Raw genomic sequence first — 15,244 nt, 5'->3', positions numbered from 1 at the left:
ATGGATCAAACCTCAATGTCTGAAAAGGCTCAAAATGAGGCAGACACCAATAACTTGGACATGTTCTCTCAGCCCCTCTCATCGTCCCCACACCACAGGCCAGGTCACAGTGGAGCTCACCGCCGCCATAGGTCCCCTCACTACGGGATGGCCCATGACCACAGTGAGTCCGGCCATTATGGCACACCCCACCATCACGGTGGGTCTCACCACTCTCGTGAGTTCCAAGACCTTCACGACAATCCCTCCCAATCTCAGCACCAGGGTAGAGCCTACAGCCCTACAGCCCTTGGTCCAGCTGCCGCTCATGACATTGTCTCTCCCCATCCTGCCTTTGGAGAGGACTACTTCAATGATGAGCACCACTATGGTAGCAGGATGCATCACAGTGGGGCCCAGCATGCTGGATCCCACCAGGGTAGATCTCATCACCACGGCAGACCCTCCCACTATGGCAGGTCTCACCGCCATGGCCAGCCCCCCTCTCAGGGTGGGCCCAAACCACTTGATGAGAATTTGTCCCAGTTCTTTGATGGTGGATCCTCCCAGCACAATGGGTCCAACAACCTCAGAAAGACTTCCCACCCTGATGAGCTCCTCCATAACCAGTCCCGTCAACGTGAAGCCCGCCACCAGGGGAGGCCTCTTCAAGATGAAGAGAATGCCTCCCATCTTTCGTTCGAGGGGGCCTCCCATCAAGGCTTACCTCGCCAGCAAACCAAGCATGATGATGGTGATCGCCGCCCCAGTGAGCAACAGGATGGTGAGCATCCCCACCACAGAGGCCACCGCCATGGTGAGCATTCCCACCACAGAGGCCACCGCCACGGAGATCACCACCACCGCAGAGAGCACCGCCACAGCGAGTCCCAACGTAGCTCGCATCAGTTCGATGACAACGATCGCCAACTCAAGCCTGTCCTTAGTAAAGGCTCCCGCCCTCGGGTTGCTTCCCAACTCTCTACCCCACACGAGACCCGCAGCCTGATTGTGCCGCACACCCTCACCTCTGCCATTTCTCTTATGACACCTCCCCAACGTGGTGGGGCATCACCTGGGAGCGCGGCCTCCAGCGTAACTCAGGCCCTCACTTCGATGGGCTCCCAGCTCTCTAGCAAAGTCTATCCTAAGGATTTCTCCTCCAAAGTGTCAGAAACCTGGGACACAGAAGATGAGCAATTTCAGAAGCGCAAAAGTGAGTCTTTCCCAGGCATCCCTCCCCCCCCAACTCCCACAGCCTGGCCTAGATTCCAAACCTGCCCCGGCCCCCACGCTGACCTTCCACAGATCATGAGACTTGACCCTCACCTGCATATGTAGTTCACTGGCTGTTCACTCTCCTGATTGTTCATCATCCCATCTTTTATTCCTTGAATTATGCACCTCTTCAGGCCATGAGATGTGTGTTGATTCAGTCACTGCTTTGTTCATGCACACGTTCACTTCTCATACATTGACTCTTGATGAATGTGGGTGTACAGCCTGCCAGGGCTCTGGCAGCACAGGGAAAAATCCAATACTGTTGCTACCCTCAAGGGGCTCCAAGACTAGGAGTGGCCACTTAACCAATCACAAACTATCCAGTGATAGGGGCCTGTCCTCCTCCACATGAGAACATTTACCACTGTGGATTCTATCTGTCCACATTTCTCCCACTAAACTGGGAGTTGCATGAGGACAGAGCCCAGGAGATAGTGCCTGAATGAGGCCTTACTGGAGGGCAGGGAGAAACCTTGCCTGTTAACTCACAACACCCAGACTTGGTTCCCAGTAGTTCAGTAAACATGGCAACAGTCTCACGAACAAGCAGGGAGGGTGAGTGTCTTATTGAATGGGGACAGGAAAGGCAGCTGGAAGAGGGACTATTTCAGCAGGATCTTAAAGAGAGAGGGTGAATTTACAAAGAGGATAGGGTGTCAAGAAGGGGGATTTTCCATGTGTAAGTTGCCATGTGAGCAAAGAAAGGCATGGAGGTGAGGAGCAGGAGCTCTCGGGATCCACTCCAGCCAACTCCAACTCCCAAACAGGCTGGCACCTGCCATGGAAGGAGTGGGGCCTGTGGCCCCAATACCGACACTGGCTAGCACGGAGGCACCTTAGTGGATGGCAGGAGATCAGGCAGGAATGACAAGGAACTTTGACCCTGTCTGGGAGGGTGCCTGGGACCCCCATGTCCCCCATCTAAACAGACTTGACTTTCTGGCCCCCTTACAGCCGGCCGGTCTCAGCGGGCCCACAAGAAGACACACACTTGGAACCTCTTGCAGTGGCTGTGGGAAAAATTAAGCTACTTCATTCAGCAATTCCGGAAAATGATCTGGGACCTGACCCACTCCCTGGTCTTTGAATTCTTCATCTTCTTCATCATCTGCCTCAACACTATCATGCTTGTGGTTCAGACCTTCGCCCAAGTGGAGATCCGGGGTGGTAAGAGCCAGGGAGCCCTGTCGACATGGAGAAGCCCACTGATGCTGTTCCAGGACCTCCTGTGGGCCTGATCAAGTGACGGGCCATTTATAAAACTTAACTCACTTGATCTTCACCCAGTGTTAAAGATGAGGCTCAGAAAGATTCGAACACTAGCTGAACTGCCGACCTGCTGTTCGCGGTAAAACCACCAGGGGGCGTGTCACTCTGAATATGCTGCTTTGAGCAGGAAGGGTGAGGGGAACCCAGGATTTGTAGGAAGGGCAGGAGACTGGAGGAGAAGGCCAAGGGCAGGAGGCTGAGGAGGGTGAGAGTGGAACGCCTGGGAAGGCTGGTCCCTAAAACGCCACCCGGCAGGGTGAAGGAAAGGACCTACCACAGCTCAGTTTCAGGCTCAATTCTAAACCCTGTGTTAAATGCATTTAATGCTCACAACAACTCTATCAGGCAGAGTTTTATTATCCACGTTGTAAAGACAAGAAAATTAAGGCACAGAGTGGTTAAGTTACACAGCCATTTAGGGCAGAGCCAGGGAGAGCCAAGATATTTGGGCTTGTGTGAGGTCCCATTGGTGAGGGGAGAGGAAAAGGTGCTGGGGGCGGCCATGAGTGACCCCCTGGTATCCCCACAGAGTGGTACTTCACGGTCTTGGACGCCATTTTCTTCAGCATCTACCTACTGGAAGCTCTGCTCAAGATCATCGCCCTGGGCTTCTCGTATTTTCGTGATGTGTGGAACAATCTGGGTGTGTGGGGCTGGGGCTGGGTGCAGTGCGTGTGCGTGCCTGCATGTGTGTTTGGCGGGAGCCACTGAACTGTCTGGGGAAGGCTGAGGATGGAAGGGGCAGGGACGGGGTGTTGGCATCAGGAGGCTGTGGGGCGGGCTAGCGGCCCACAGGAACCTGCCACACTTGAGCACCTGTGTCCCCTCAGACTTCTTCATCGTGATCGTCGCTATGCTGGACTTCACGCTCTTGCAGCTCTACTCCTTCTCCATGTACCAACTAAGCGTCTTCCGGATCCTCAAAGTCTTAAAGAGCCTTCGGGCCCTTAGGGCCATCCGGGTCCTGCGGAAGCTGAGGTCAGTGCAGCCACGGCTGCCCACCCTGGTATGGGGCCTCCCAGGGTCCACTGTGACCACCCCAAGGATGGAGGTCAGGAGCTGAAGACCCAAGCCTGATTCTGATAAGCCTCCCACCCTCCAGTGGGATCAATCTCTTCATTTTCCAGAGAGGGGCCAGGACTCACCCAAGTCACCCACAAATCAGGGCCCTCCTGCCTTCAGTGCCGGTTCTGGCTGCTGGGCACAGATCACCACCCCCACTGACTCGGCCCCCCTCTCCACTTCTGCCCACAGCATCCTGACCAGCCTCCATGAAATGACAGGGACCCTGGCCCAGACCTTCTCATCCATCGCAGCCATTCTCATCCTCATGTTTACCTGCCTCTGTATCCTGTGCCGGGGGCTGGGAGCAGGGGGCTGGGGGCTGTAGTGGAAGGGGTGGGGGCAGCCGGGACTGGGGGAGGAGGGGCCCTGGGGCAAGGATAGGACCAAGGAGCCTGGTTTGGCCCTGAACAGCCAGTCCTCTTCTCCGTGGTACTCCGGGCACTGTTCCGCAAATCTGATCCCAAGCGCTTCCAGAGCATCTTCAGCACCATCTTCACCCTCTTCACCATGCTCACTCTGGACGACTGGTCCCTCATCTACATGGACAGCCGGGCTCAGGGTGGGGCAGGCCCCTGGCTGCGGGGAGGACAGGGGACTGGCTAGGGGGGGCAGACCCTGAAGACTCAGCCACCCCATCTGCTGGCAGGGGTGTGATGTGGCCGGGCGAGCACAGACGCATGGACCCCCTCTCTCCCACTCTCCCCCAGGCGCCTGGTACATCATTCCCATTCTCATGATTTACATCATCATCCAATACTTCATCTTCCTCAAGTGAGGCCCCCACCATGCTCTGCTGCCCAGCTTCCCTCCCCTTCCCCCGCCTCCCCCTGGGCACCTCCACCCCAGCCCTCTCACCCTGGCCAAACCGCACAGAACCCAGGGGCTGGGGTGGGGGGTGCGGGGGGATGCAGGGCTTCTCCTACGGCCTCCTCCTTGAGAGCCCCCGCTGTGCCCTCCCCAGCCTGGTGATTGCTGTCCTGGTGGATAACTTCCAGATGGCACTGCTCAAAGGCCTGGAGAAACTGCAGCAAGAGGTACCAAGTGGGTTTGGGCAGATGGACCAGATCAGGAAGCACGAGAGGGAGGCTCAGGGTGCTACAGGGATGGGTGGGCATGGGACTCCAGCAGGACCGAGGCTTTTCTTCTCAGAAGGCTGCCCAAAACCAAGAGAAGCTGCTGGAGGACTCACTGACAGAGCTCAAACAAGGTACTGACCTTGCCCACGCCGGCCTGCCCGAAGGCTGTGCTCACCTCCCCAGGCCCTCAGCCTCCTTCCACAGTCAGGCACAGAATGCCTGGCTCAGTTCTGAGTTTTAGAATCTGAGCCTCGGGAGGCCTTACAGAGTTTAGGGCTCTAGGACAATTCTCCCAAAGCCGATTAAACTGATAGTGAATTCTTGAAAGACCTACTTCGGAAAAGACTAATTGGCCAACTTACAATTCACCAAACCCCCATTTCTGTTAATAACTTATAAAGTTCATAGCAATTGGTCTTCCACGGGATGGTTTCAACTGCCTTCGTGGGTTTTGTCAAGGTTATACACACTTGTCTGGAGTCATTCAACATGGATTGAAAGTCTACAAAAATGAAGTTTCCTGTGCATGTTCATTTTCACACCCCTGATTTCCTGGGTGAATTGATTTTGAACCAGTTGGTTTACTTCCTGCTTAAGGATTCTCAGAACTTCAGAATATGAGCTCCGGAATTCCATTCTTAGGATTATCAACACCAGAGAATTAAGGGTCCTCTGAGATCACCTGGCCCCTCACCTGCACTCTCCATCAGCAACAGACGCTCAGTTCACAACAGCTTAATCAAAAAGAGAAATTGGCCGGGCGCGGTGGCTCACGCCTGTAATCCTAGCTCTTGGGAGGCCGAGGCGGGCGGATTGCTCAAGGTCAGGAGTTCAAAACCAGCCTGAGCAAGAGCGAGACCCCGTCTCTACTATAAATAGAAAGAAATTAATTGGCCAACTGATATATATATAAAAAATTAGCCGGGCATGGTGGCGCATGCCTGTAGTCCCAGCTACTCGGGAGGCTGAGGCAGAAGGATCCCTCGAGCCCAGGAGTTTGAGGTTGCTGTGAGCTAGGCTGACGCCATGGCACTCACTCTAGCCTGGACAACAAAGCGAGACTCTGTCTCAAAAAAAAAAAAAAAAGAGAAATTAATTGGCTCAAATTACTTAGCAAGTTGAGGGTACATGGGCTTTCAGGAATGGCTGGATCCAGGACTCAAATCATGATCAGAATTTGGTCTTCTTTATTTTAATTCTCTGTGCTCTGTAACCCTAGTGCCAATGAAGTCCGAGAAATAAACCCCCTAGTACATAATTCTGAACCAGTCACTGCAGCCCAAAGGATAGGCTGTTCTGATTGGCCAGACCTGAGTCACGTGTCCTCGGAGAGGGTGGGGGGCTGGGACCAACCCCAGCTAGATAGCGTGGATTGAAAAGGGATGGAGGTGGCCCCTCAGGAAAATTCAGACACTTTTACGGGAAGAAGAAGGAATGGTTGCTGGATTGGCAAACAAAACTGCCACACACGCCCTGCCTGGAGAAGCAGCCCCTTTGGAGGTGTCCCAGACGCAAGCTCCTTTGGCCTCTGTCTCCATGACACATGGGGTCTCCCCCACCCCCTCTCCGAATCCAGGTGATTTCTTGACCTCCCCCTTCTCTACATCCAGAGCATGGAGACGAGTTGAGTGACAGCGCCATGAAGAAGCTCCTGGAGAAAAAGTTTGGGGCCATGACGAAGAAGTGAGAGAGGCCAGGAGAGGGGAGGTCGCGGGTCTGAGGGAGAGGTCTGGGAGCCCGGCCATGGGCTGGAGGGAAGGGACCTTGCCCGCCCCCCCGGAAGGGGGACGGAGCACTAAGGCTCACGTGTATCCGCCCGGGGGTGGCACGTGAAGACCACGAGTGGCTCCTGCACACCCAGAGGTTCCCGTGCCAGCCACCAGCAGGGATTCCGTTCACGCCTTTACTCAAGAAACATCCGACCTTTGTCAGGGGCAGCCCTGTGAGGGCTCCAGGGACCCAAAGAGGACACAGACTCAGTCCCTGCCCATGGGGGCCCCACCTCTAAAGGCCTGTGCTGGGTCCTAGAGGCTTGGTGGACTTCAGCCAGGTGGAGGAATGAGGAGGCGGGTGGCGGGAACAGCTTGGGTAAAGGCCTGGGGGCCAGGTGGGCAACCTCCATTCCTGTCGGCTTGAGTGGCCAGTTGGGCCAGGACAACTGGGGACTCATGGCTGGGGACTGTGCTCATGACTGGGGTCCTTAGTACAGGCTCCCACTTCCTGGCTCTCAGGCGCAGCCCCCCAGAGATCCTTCGCTCTGAGAGCTGGGCCCTGCCCTACCCGGTCCAGACTGGCTCCCATCCAGCTCCCGGGGCAGGCTGGCTGCTGGCCTCCTCTGGGCTCCTCTCACCCGCAAAGCGAGCCCAAGTGCTGTGGCTCCCGGTCAGGGCCATCGGATCAGGCCTGAGCTAACCTCCCTAGCATCGTTGCAGCCACGACCATTCCTGGCACATGTCTGCTTCACGCACGCCGTTTCCTAAGCACAGCGTGTACTTCTCTACCTCCAGACCTTTGCCTGCGCTGTTCTCTCTGCCTGGAATGTTCTCTGCCTGCTGATGCCAGGCTCAGGTGGCCAAGAGTTGGGAGAGCCGAGGTCCAATCCTGGTTGCTTCACCTCCTGGGTTGCTCTCCTGTCCGTCGTCCTTGTTGCAGCTCCTTGGCCACCATGCTGGTCTGGGCCCTTGGCACCTCTGGGTTTGCTGGCCTCCAAACTTCCCCACTGGTCCACCTCTGCCAGGAGGGGTCTTTGTTAAGTGCCATTTTGCCTTCTCCCTCTTACCCCGATTTTGAACTCCTGCCCCCTTAGGATAAGTCCAGGCTCCTTGCTTTAACCTTTCCCAGGTATCTCCACCTGCAGTTCATCCACTCCCTGAAATAGCCCTCCCCAAAGCTGCCCCGGCCCCCCTCTTATGCTCCTCCTGAACTCACACCTTGGAGCACCAGGGACCCTGCCCAAGCCTGGCAAACCCTCATGTGTCTTTAAAACTCAGCTTCCTCCAGAACCCTTTGCAGACCCCAGCACTGGTGAAGTTTCCCTCCCCTACACCCCTCCACACCCACATTTGCACCAACCACGATGTGCCAGTGGTTGTCCGGCTCTGGGGCAGAACTATTTCTTATTCCTCTCTATGTCCTAGAGCACCAGCAGTGTTGTTTTCCATGCTCTTTGATGGACGGATTGATGAGATGGGGGAGGTGAATGGGTGAATGGGTGGGGGAGTGCTTGGGAGTATGACTGCGCACACAGCATGGTGGGGTGGAGACACGGGGCACAGAGGGGGCAGAGGGAGAGGGGAGTGGACGGGTGGAGGTGGGCAGAGTGGGTAAATGGATAAGGAGATGGGTGGATGGCAGGTGGGTGCGTGGAGAGGTGTGGGCAGGTGACGAATGGGCAGGTGGAGGGGTAGGAGGTTGGGAGGATAAACAGTGAATAGTCAGAAGCCCCATGGCACAGGCAGACATGGGGCTTTTCTGTATGTGGAAAAGGAGACGTACGGAAATAGAGGCCTAGGGTGACAGGAGTTTCGGGAGTAGTGGAGAGACAGGCCAGAAGAGCCATCTGGGTGGCTCTGGGGGCCCAGAGCTTGCCTCCCCCTCCCCCAGGCAGCAGGAGCTCCTGTTCCACTACCTGCAGCTGGTGGCAGGCGTGGAGAATCAGCAACAGAAATTCCGTTCCCAGGCCTTCATCATCGATGAGATTGTCGACGTCACATTTGAGGTAGACCAAGCAGGAGCAAGGGGGGCCTCGGGGTCTTGTGCCCGGAAGTGGCCCCGAGTAACAGTCACATGGGTACTGGGGAGGGCAGAGGCCAGCACCAGCTCCTTCACCAACGCTCCATGCCTCCCCGACCCCCTCAGGCTGGAGACGAGGACTTCGGTAGATGACCCCCAAAGGACACCAGATATAGACTTCAGTCTCTGGCAAGCTGCTGCGACCCTTGGTGGGTCACGACAAGTCCCCGGATCTGCTGGAATGATTGTCTGGGCCCTGCAGGGCTGGGTTCTCAACAGAGTTTTAAAACCCCAGATGGCCCTGTGTCCTCACTGGCTGAGCCAAGGCACAGAGTAAGGGACCTTGTGCATGTGCACACGTGTGTGTGCTAGTGCTGCCTGGGAAAGGGGCTGTTCTCGGATCCCCTCCGGCCGCACCACGGCCCGGCATCCTAGCTCGGCCCAGCAGTGCATCAACAGAAGCCACAGGGGTGATGCAGACAGTGGGCCAGGCTCAGGTGCCAGCTGTGCCGGGAGGGGATAGAGCAGCAGTGACCCTGCTTTGGGGAGGAAGGCCTATCTGGCCTAGGAGTCAGGAGAAAAAGAACGGGCTGGAACAGCCCAGGGTTGTCAGGGCCTGGGAGACCAGTGGACTCCAGCAATGGGAGCTCAGAGCCCAGGAACACCAGCCTGCCAGGACCCTTAGTATCCAGTATAAGAGTGCCAACCCAATGGGGATATCATAAAACCAGAGGTCAGAGGTCATTACCATACCCAGCCCAGCCTGGGATCAGACTGCAGAGCCCCTGTGGGGGAAGTAGGGTGGAGGCTGCTCTAGTCCTTCTGGCCCCGGGGGGGGGGGGGGGGGGGCAGGCAGGGATGTGGAGTGGCGGCCCTGCTGCTGGAGGCGGAAGCAGGGGTTGGGGTTTAGGACTGCTCCCCACACTGCCTGGTCCTGGGCTGAGATGAGTTCCCCCATTTACAGCCTAAGCCTGGGCTGGATGTCCAGAGCCCCAGTCCCCACGGCCGGGAGTGACAGGGGTGGGCACTGGCCTGTGCTGGGTGCTGGAGACCTAACACTGAGTCAAGTTCATGCCCAGCCTGGCCCAGGGGGTTCCCCAGCCAAGGAGGGATCTTCCACTATCTACGACAGCTGTCTCAGGTCCAGCAGAGGCAAGTCCAGGGTGCAGGGCGGGCTGGAAGGAGTCAGGAGCCAGTGCCGAGGGACAGTGGACAGTTTTGCCAACCACATGCCATCTCTGGGCTGGACCAGAGCCTCCAGAGCCTCAGGACAGAAGCAGCAACTCCCTCCCTGGCCTGGCTGAAGGCATTGGCTGGCTCAGGGCCCAGGAATAGCCCTGCAGACGAAATGCCATCTGGGATTTGGGCACAGATTCCAGGGGGAGAGGCCACCTGGCAGGCATCCCTGGGCCTTTCCTCCCCCCACCTCACACATTCATTCAACAAACATTTCCTGCCACCTGCGCTGTGCCAGCCCCATGCTTGGGCCTCCTACTTGGTGGCACATGGGAGCCCTTCCAAGCAGCAGGCCCCCTACATACCCTGGGCTGTATGAGCTGCCACATCTGACAGACTGCAGCAGAAGCAGGGCTGGATGTTGTCCCCTGTGTCCCTGACTCCTGTCAAATGCAACCCCTCCACTCCTCAGACTCCCTGGTGGGCTTCAGCGTTTTATTTCCTTCCTCCCCGTGCCCACTCTCAGATGGCCTCTGAGGGCACAGGGCAGGGTCTGGGAGCCCGGCTGCTGCTCACAAGTGGGTGTGAGGCCCTGTCACCAAGGAAGGGCTGCCTGCTTGGGCCTGATGGAACAACACCTTGTGCCCCCAAGGCCGTTGGCCCAGGCAGGGGTGTGTGCTTGAGGAACATCTCTGCATGTGGCGTGCGGGTCTCTGGGTCGTGTGTCTGGGGCCTGTGTGTACCTCTCCAGGTTATTTCTCTGGAGTGTGCTGCTTCCGTGTATTCCTGCTTGGGCTTCGGAGTTACTAGGCTATGTTTGTGTTTTTCTAGGTGGGGGGTGTATGGCGTCTAGCAGCATCTCAGCGTGTGTCGTGTTTCTTCGTGTATGTATCTGGTGTGTTGGGTTCTGGGTGTGGAGGTGTGTATATCATGAGTATGAATTGCAGCCACAAATTCAAGTGGGCAAAAAAATGTTGCAACTGTTTTCTTTAAATGACATTAAATTGAATATAATCCTTCATCCCTACTGTGGGCAGATTTGAGCTTTGTCCCTCTGGGGCTTCCTGTCCTGCCCCTTCCAGGGGACTTTGCAGAGGCAAGGCATTGGAGTCCCTCTAGTGTGTGGCCCACAGTGTGGACTTGAGAGGCACTGTCCCATCCCTCATGGTCTCCTGGCTTGCAGGGCCTCTGCCATCGTTGGGCCACATGCAAGTATAGCAATCATTATATGCTGGGAGCTCAGCCTCCTGGGGCCTGCCTGGCTGAAGCCACCATGTGCCACCCCTGAGCTCCTCCAGGGTGCCGAGAGGGTACAGAGCACAGGCTCCTACTCAAAGGACTCACGGATACCCTAACAGCCCTGTTCTAGTCTTGGGGCACCATCCCTCTTCTGTGACTTTGTCTGCCTCTAAGACTTACGTCTAAGACCACTGGGAGTCTCTGGCTGTGTCTGGGGGCTCTGGAGGTTTGTCCCTCTATACCTTCAATGCTGGAGTATTTGGGGGACTCCAGGTTTGGGGGCTGAACCCTGCACCCTCGGCACACTATCGGTGCTGGGACAGAAGCTCAGCTCGGGGTTGCACGGGTGGCCTGTCAGCATGGGGTGGGGTGCTGGGAGCTGCCAGGAGTGGAAGTGGGAGTGGGGAAGGGAGAAGCACTCAGAAGGAGCCAACATAAGCAATGCTGCCAATTTATTGCGACAGATGTCCATGGACCTGAAATGCATGCCACCGAGGCCACCCACCGCCTGCGCCGCTCCTGCTGGGGACTATTAAATTTGCACACAGTTGTGCTTTAGCAGCTGGGTGGAGTTCTGCCAGGGAACTATTAGGATCTCAAAGTCACAGCGCAGCTTCTGTGGAGAGAGATAGAGAGGAGGAGGGTGAGCCCAGCCTCACTGCTGAGTCAGTGAGCCCACTCACTGCTAACAGCCAGCCCTCTGCCTGTCAGTGCCACTCTGGTGCAAGAGAGGGACAGTCACTGGCCCAAAGGACATCAAGTTAGATGGCTGGGGCTAGATCCCAGATCTTTGTAGCCAACTCCCCCACTCCCCAGGGAAGCCACAGCCTCCCTGCTACTCCCTGTCCTGGCCTGGAAGCTGTCATCAGAAGGCCAGACAGGTTCAACGAGACCAGTTCAGACCGGACGACTGGGGGTCTGAGGCTCTGCAGAGAACTGGGCAAGGGGTGCTCGGCTGTTACCTCCTGCTGCTTTCCCACGGCAAAGGGGCAGGTGGTGAGGTCGACGTGGTCTCCAGCACTTCTGTTCTTATGGCAGGTGGTGCTCTCCATATCTACCGTCAGGTAGTACTTGATGCCAGCCACCAACTGGGGACAGAGTGGGGGCAGGTCAGGGTTGCCTGGAGACAACTCTTGGTCCTGACCTCTCACCTCCCTCCACATTGTCCCATGCCCCCGGGACACATTCAGCACTCTGGCCTGGGGGTTTGGACCTGGGGTGGGGATCCCCAGGAGAGTCCTAAACTGTGCTGGAGGCTGAGACCCACTTGCACACAGCTTCCCGAAGCCTGGGCAGACATGCCACTGGGGCTGCCCATGTCCCCAACTGCCTCCCCTCCTCCCTCAATCCACCCTGTCAGAGCAGGGACCATGGGAGCAAGTGAGGTGGGTTGTGCAACACAGGAGTGCATCTGTTCCTTTGAAATGTAGATATTTTGTCCACTATGGATTTTTGGAATTAATTTGGTGGTTTTTTGAATTGTGAGGGTTTTTTTGTTTGATTTGGTTTGGTTTGGTTTGGTTTTCTTTTAGACAGGGTCTTGCTCTGTTGCCAGGACTGGAGTGCAGTGGCATCATCATAGCTCACTACAACCTCAAACTCCTGGGCTCAAGTGATCCTCCTGCCTGAGCCATCCCAGTAGCTGGGAATACAGGCAGGGACCACCACACCCAGCTGATTTTTCTATTTTTTGTAGAGATGGGGGTCTCACTATATTGTCCAGGCTGATCTCGAACTCCTGGCCTCAAGCAATACTCAGGCTTCCGCCTCCCAAAGTGCTGGGATTACCGGCATGAGCCACCAGACCTGGCCCATTAATTCGGGTTTTCTAATATAGGGTGTCCCAAAAGTCCCCCCGTATAAAGAAATGAGAAATTATAGCTCCTGTTGTATTGGGAAATTGTAGTTACAATTTCCCATTTTCCCTATGTACGGCAACTTTTGGGGTACCCTGTATTGTAGGAAAGTGTTATTTTGATAGTTCATGTGGCACCCCTTCATCTTGCACCTCTGGCCTCCCACCGCTGCCCTGGTCTGCCCTGGCCTGTGCCCCTGTCCCCTTACCTGCCGCTCCGCCTTAATGATGTGCGTGTTGCGAAAGTAGTAGAGGCTGTTGCTGCCCATGTTGTAGCTGGCCACAGCCGCCTGCACCACCTTCTGCACCTGCGGGTCGCTGGTCGACAGGTTCTGGCGTTCCCCGAGCATGTGCCCCTGCCACCGGCTCCGGGCGTCGCAGGACAGCATCAGGAGGCAGAGCGCGAGCAGGGCCAGGCCCGTCGACAGCGGGAGGTTGGGACGCGCCATGGTCGTCAGTGCCCAGCCAGCGGTCCGTGCGGCTTTTACCGGCTCCGCAGCCTGTCCGGCCCGCCCCACGCCCGCAGTGCGCCCAGCCGCCCGGGGCTGGGGCGGGGCCTGGAGGCCCGCGCCGCCCCCGCCTCCCTTCGCTCCAGCTCCTGCGACGCTGGGGAGATCCCGCGCCAGGCTGAGGGGGCAGCACACAGACCCGTGTGCCATGAGGCTCCCTTGCCATCCAGGGCACACCCAGTCCGGAGAGGGAGAGGATGGTGACAGTCTCCAGCAATTAGTGCCACTATAGGGACAGTTCACAGCAGCGCTGTCCAGTATGAACTACAAACAGCCGCTGTGATCAAGCTCTTACTATCGCCACATTTCCTAGTCGTGTGACCTTGGAGAAGTTATTTAACCTCTCACTGCCTCAGTTTCCTCTTCTGTAAAAAGGGTGTTGTGCGAAGTCAATGAACTGATATGGGAAAAGTGCTCAGAAGAGGCCTGGTGCTATAGACGGCAGGTAAGCAGGAGACATTACTGCAACTGAGCCCGCACTGCTCAACCCCCAAGGCCAGTATGAAGTGGCAATGACTAATGTTCCCACTTTACAGAGGAGGAAACAGCATAGAAGGGAGAATTGGTTTGCCCAAGGACACTAGCTGGTAAATAGTAACTGGTGACACTTGTTTTTGAGCCAGGGCAGTCTAAGTCAAATATGTGCTCTTAAATCATACTGAACCCAGAGGGTAAGAATGTGTTAGAAGGAGGGAGCTATCACACTAGCTCTACCATTTTACTGACTGGGTGACTTTGACCAAATCCCTCGACCTCCCAGAGCCTCAGTGTTCTCATCTGAAAAACGGTGACAATTCTTACCTCCTAAGATTGTTCTGACATTAATGGCTCAAGACTGAGTCACCTGTAGATACAGTGGGTATGTGCTGGAGGTACCAACAAAATAGGCGGCCCATAATGTTTTTGAAATAATACAATGATTAATACATAAACAGCAGCATTGAAGTAGTCAACATGGGAACGGTCTCGATTTTGTTGGAATTCCTTATCCGCATATCAGAGTGCAGCACAGTTGACGATTTTACCCACATGTTGCTGGGGGACAGGTATTTATTACCTGGGGCACTAAGATCTTGTCAGTGTTTAAAGCCTCCAACTTAACTGGGGCTTATAAGAGGTGCTAGTTTATAGTACCTGACAAACAGTTGGTGCTTAATAAGTGGTAGTGACATTGTGATGAATAGTGTAAGTAGGCATCAAGCATATCACACATACCCCTCCAATGCTGGGCCTCTCAGAATCCGGGGCCAAGAAAGGAAGTGATTTCTTACACAGAGACCTGGGCCAGAACAGGTCACTGCCCAGTCCAGCCGCTGGCCTGCTACCCCGCCCCCCTCAGCCCAGCTGTGAAAAACAAGCCTTGCCACCTCCCTGGGATTCCAAGGAACAGTCACAGGCTTGTTAGGGCTCAGGTGTCTGCCTTAAAGGGACAGACTCCAGTTTGTGGGAAAGGCCCAGCAGGGGCCCTGAGCTGAGGGAGCCTGTAGAGGAAGAGGCCCAGGATCACACAGGGGCGATGTGGGAGAGGCAGCCCCAAGGGGCTCCCCCAGGTCTGCTCTCCTGTCACTTGGAGCTCAGCCATGGCCACACATATCTCCAACAACTCCCTGGTAAACTAGCCAAGGTGAGCAGAGCTCCAGAGGAGGAAATATCCTCTTCTCAGCTGAAGATTCAAACAGTAAGGTTTTGGGGGCAGCAAAAAGGCCGTGGAGGACCTGATCCCAGGGCCCTACCCTGCTCGTGAAGAGACTCATCAGGCCAGGGGTGAGAGACGGGTGCTGTGGGCAACCTGAGTTGGGAAGTCTGGGCCACAGCAAAGCTGTGGTCAACCTCAAGCTCATGCTTGGCCCAGGCCTCCTTCTGGAAGCTAGAGTGGTCCAGACAGGATAGAATCTGTCTCCGACTCACCAAGAGCCAATGGTGCCCAGCTGACTGGCACTGTCCCTACCTGTCACTGCTTCGTGTTGATGCCAAAGGGTCTTTTGCACCATAACCTAACAGTTTCCAAGGACCTTTCACTCACCGGCTAACTCTCACAAGCACCCTGGGGTAGTAAGCATTAT

The 15,244-nt window shown here is 56.0% G+C and overlaps 2 protein-coding genes across 2 annotated transcripts; one reads left to right on the top strand and one right to left on the bottom strand.

Moving 5' to 3' along the window:
- CATSPER1 (cation channel sperm associated 1) lies at positions 1-8,555 on the top strand. Its single transcript, XM_076001355.1, has 13 exons — positions 1-1,195; positions 2,215-2,427; positions 3,059-3,172; positions 3,360-3,507; positions 3,784-3,875; positions 4,010-4,153; positions 4,302-4,365; positions 4,556-4,628; positions 4,744-4,801; positions 5,659-5,678; positions 6,295-6,353; positions 8,274-8,388; positions 8,529-8,555. Exons 1-13 carry the CDS (start codon positions 1-3, stop codon positions 8,553-8,555), a joined length of 2,322 nt encoding a protein of 773 aa, XP_075857470.1.
- A 2,697-nt stretch (positions 8,556-11,252) lies between these two features.
- On the bottom strand, positions 11,253-13,218 carry CST6 (cystatin E/M). The gene is made up of 3 exons (XM_012778353.2): positions 12,882-13,218; positions 11,780-11,905; positions 11,253-11,433 (listed from the first exon to the last, which is right to left on the bottom strand). The coding sequence occupies exons 1-3, from the start codon at positions 13,119-13,121 to the stop codon at positions 11,350-11,352; spliced, it is 450 nt and encodes a 149-aa protein (XP_012633807.2). The 5' UTR covers positions 13,122-13,218; the 3' UTR covers positions 11,253-11,349.
- Positions 13,219-15,244: the final 2,026 nt, after the last annotated feature.

The sequence above is a fragment of the Microcebus murinus genome, chromosome 4, assembly GCF_040939455.1.
Source record: "Microcebus murinus isolate Inina chromosome 4, M.murinus_Inina_mat1.0, whole genome shotgun sequence".
Taxonomy (NCBI): domain Eukaryota; kingdom Metazoa; phylum Chordata; class Mammalia; order Primates; family Cheirogaleidae; genus Microcebus; species Microcebus murinus.
Note: the sequence above shows the minus strand (reverse complement) of the source record. Positions and strands in the feature narration are given on the sequence as shown.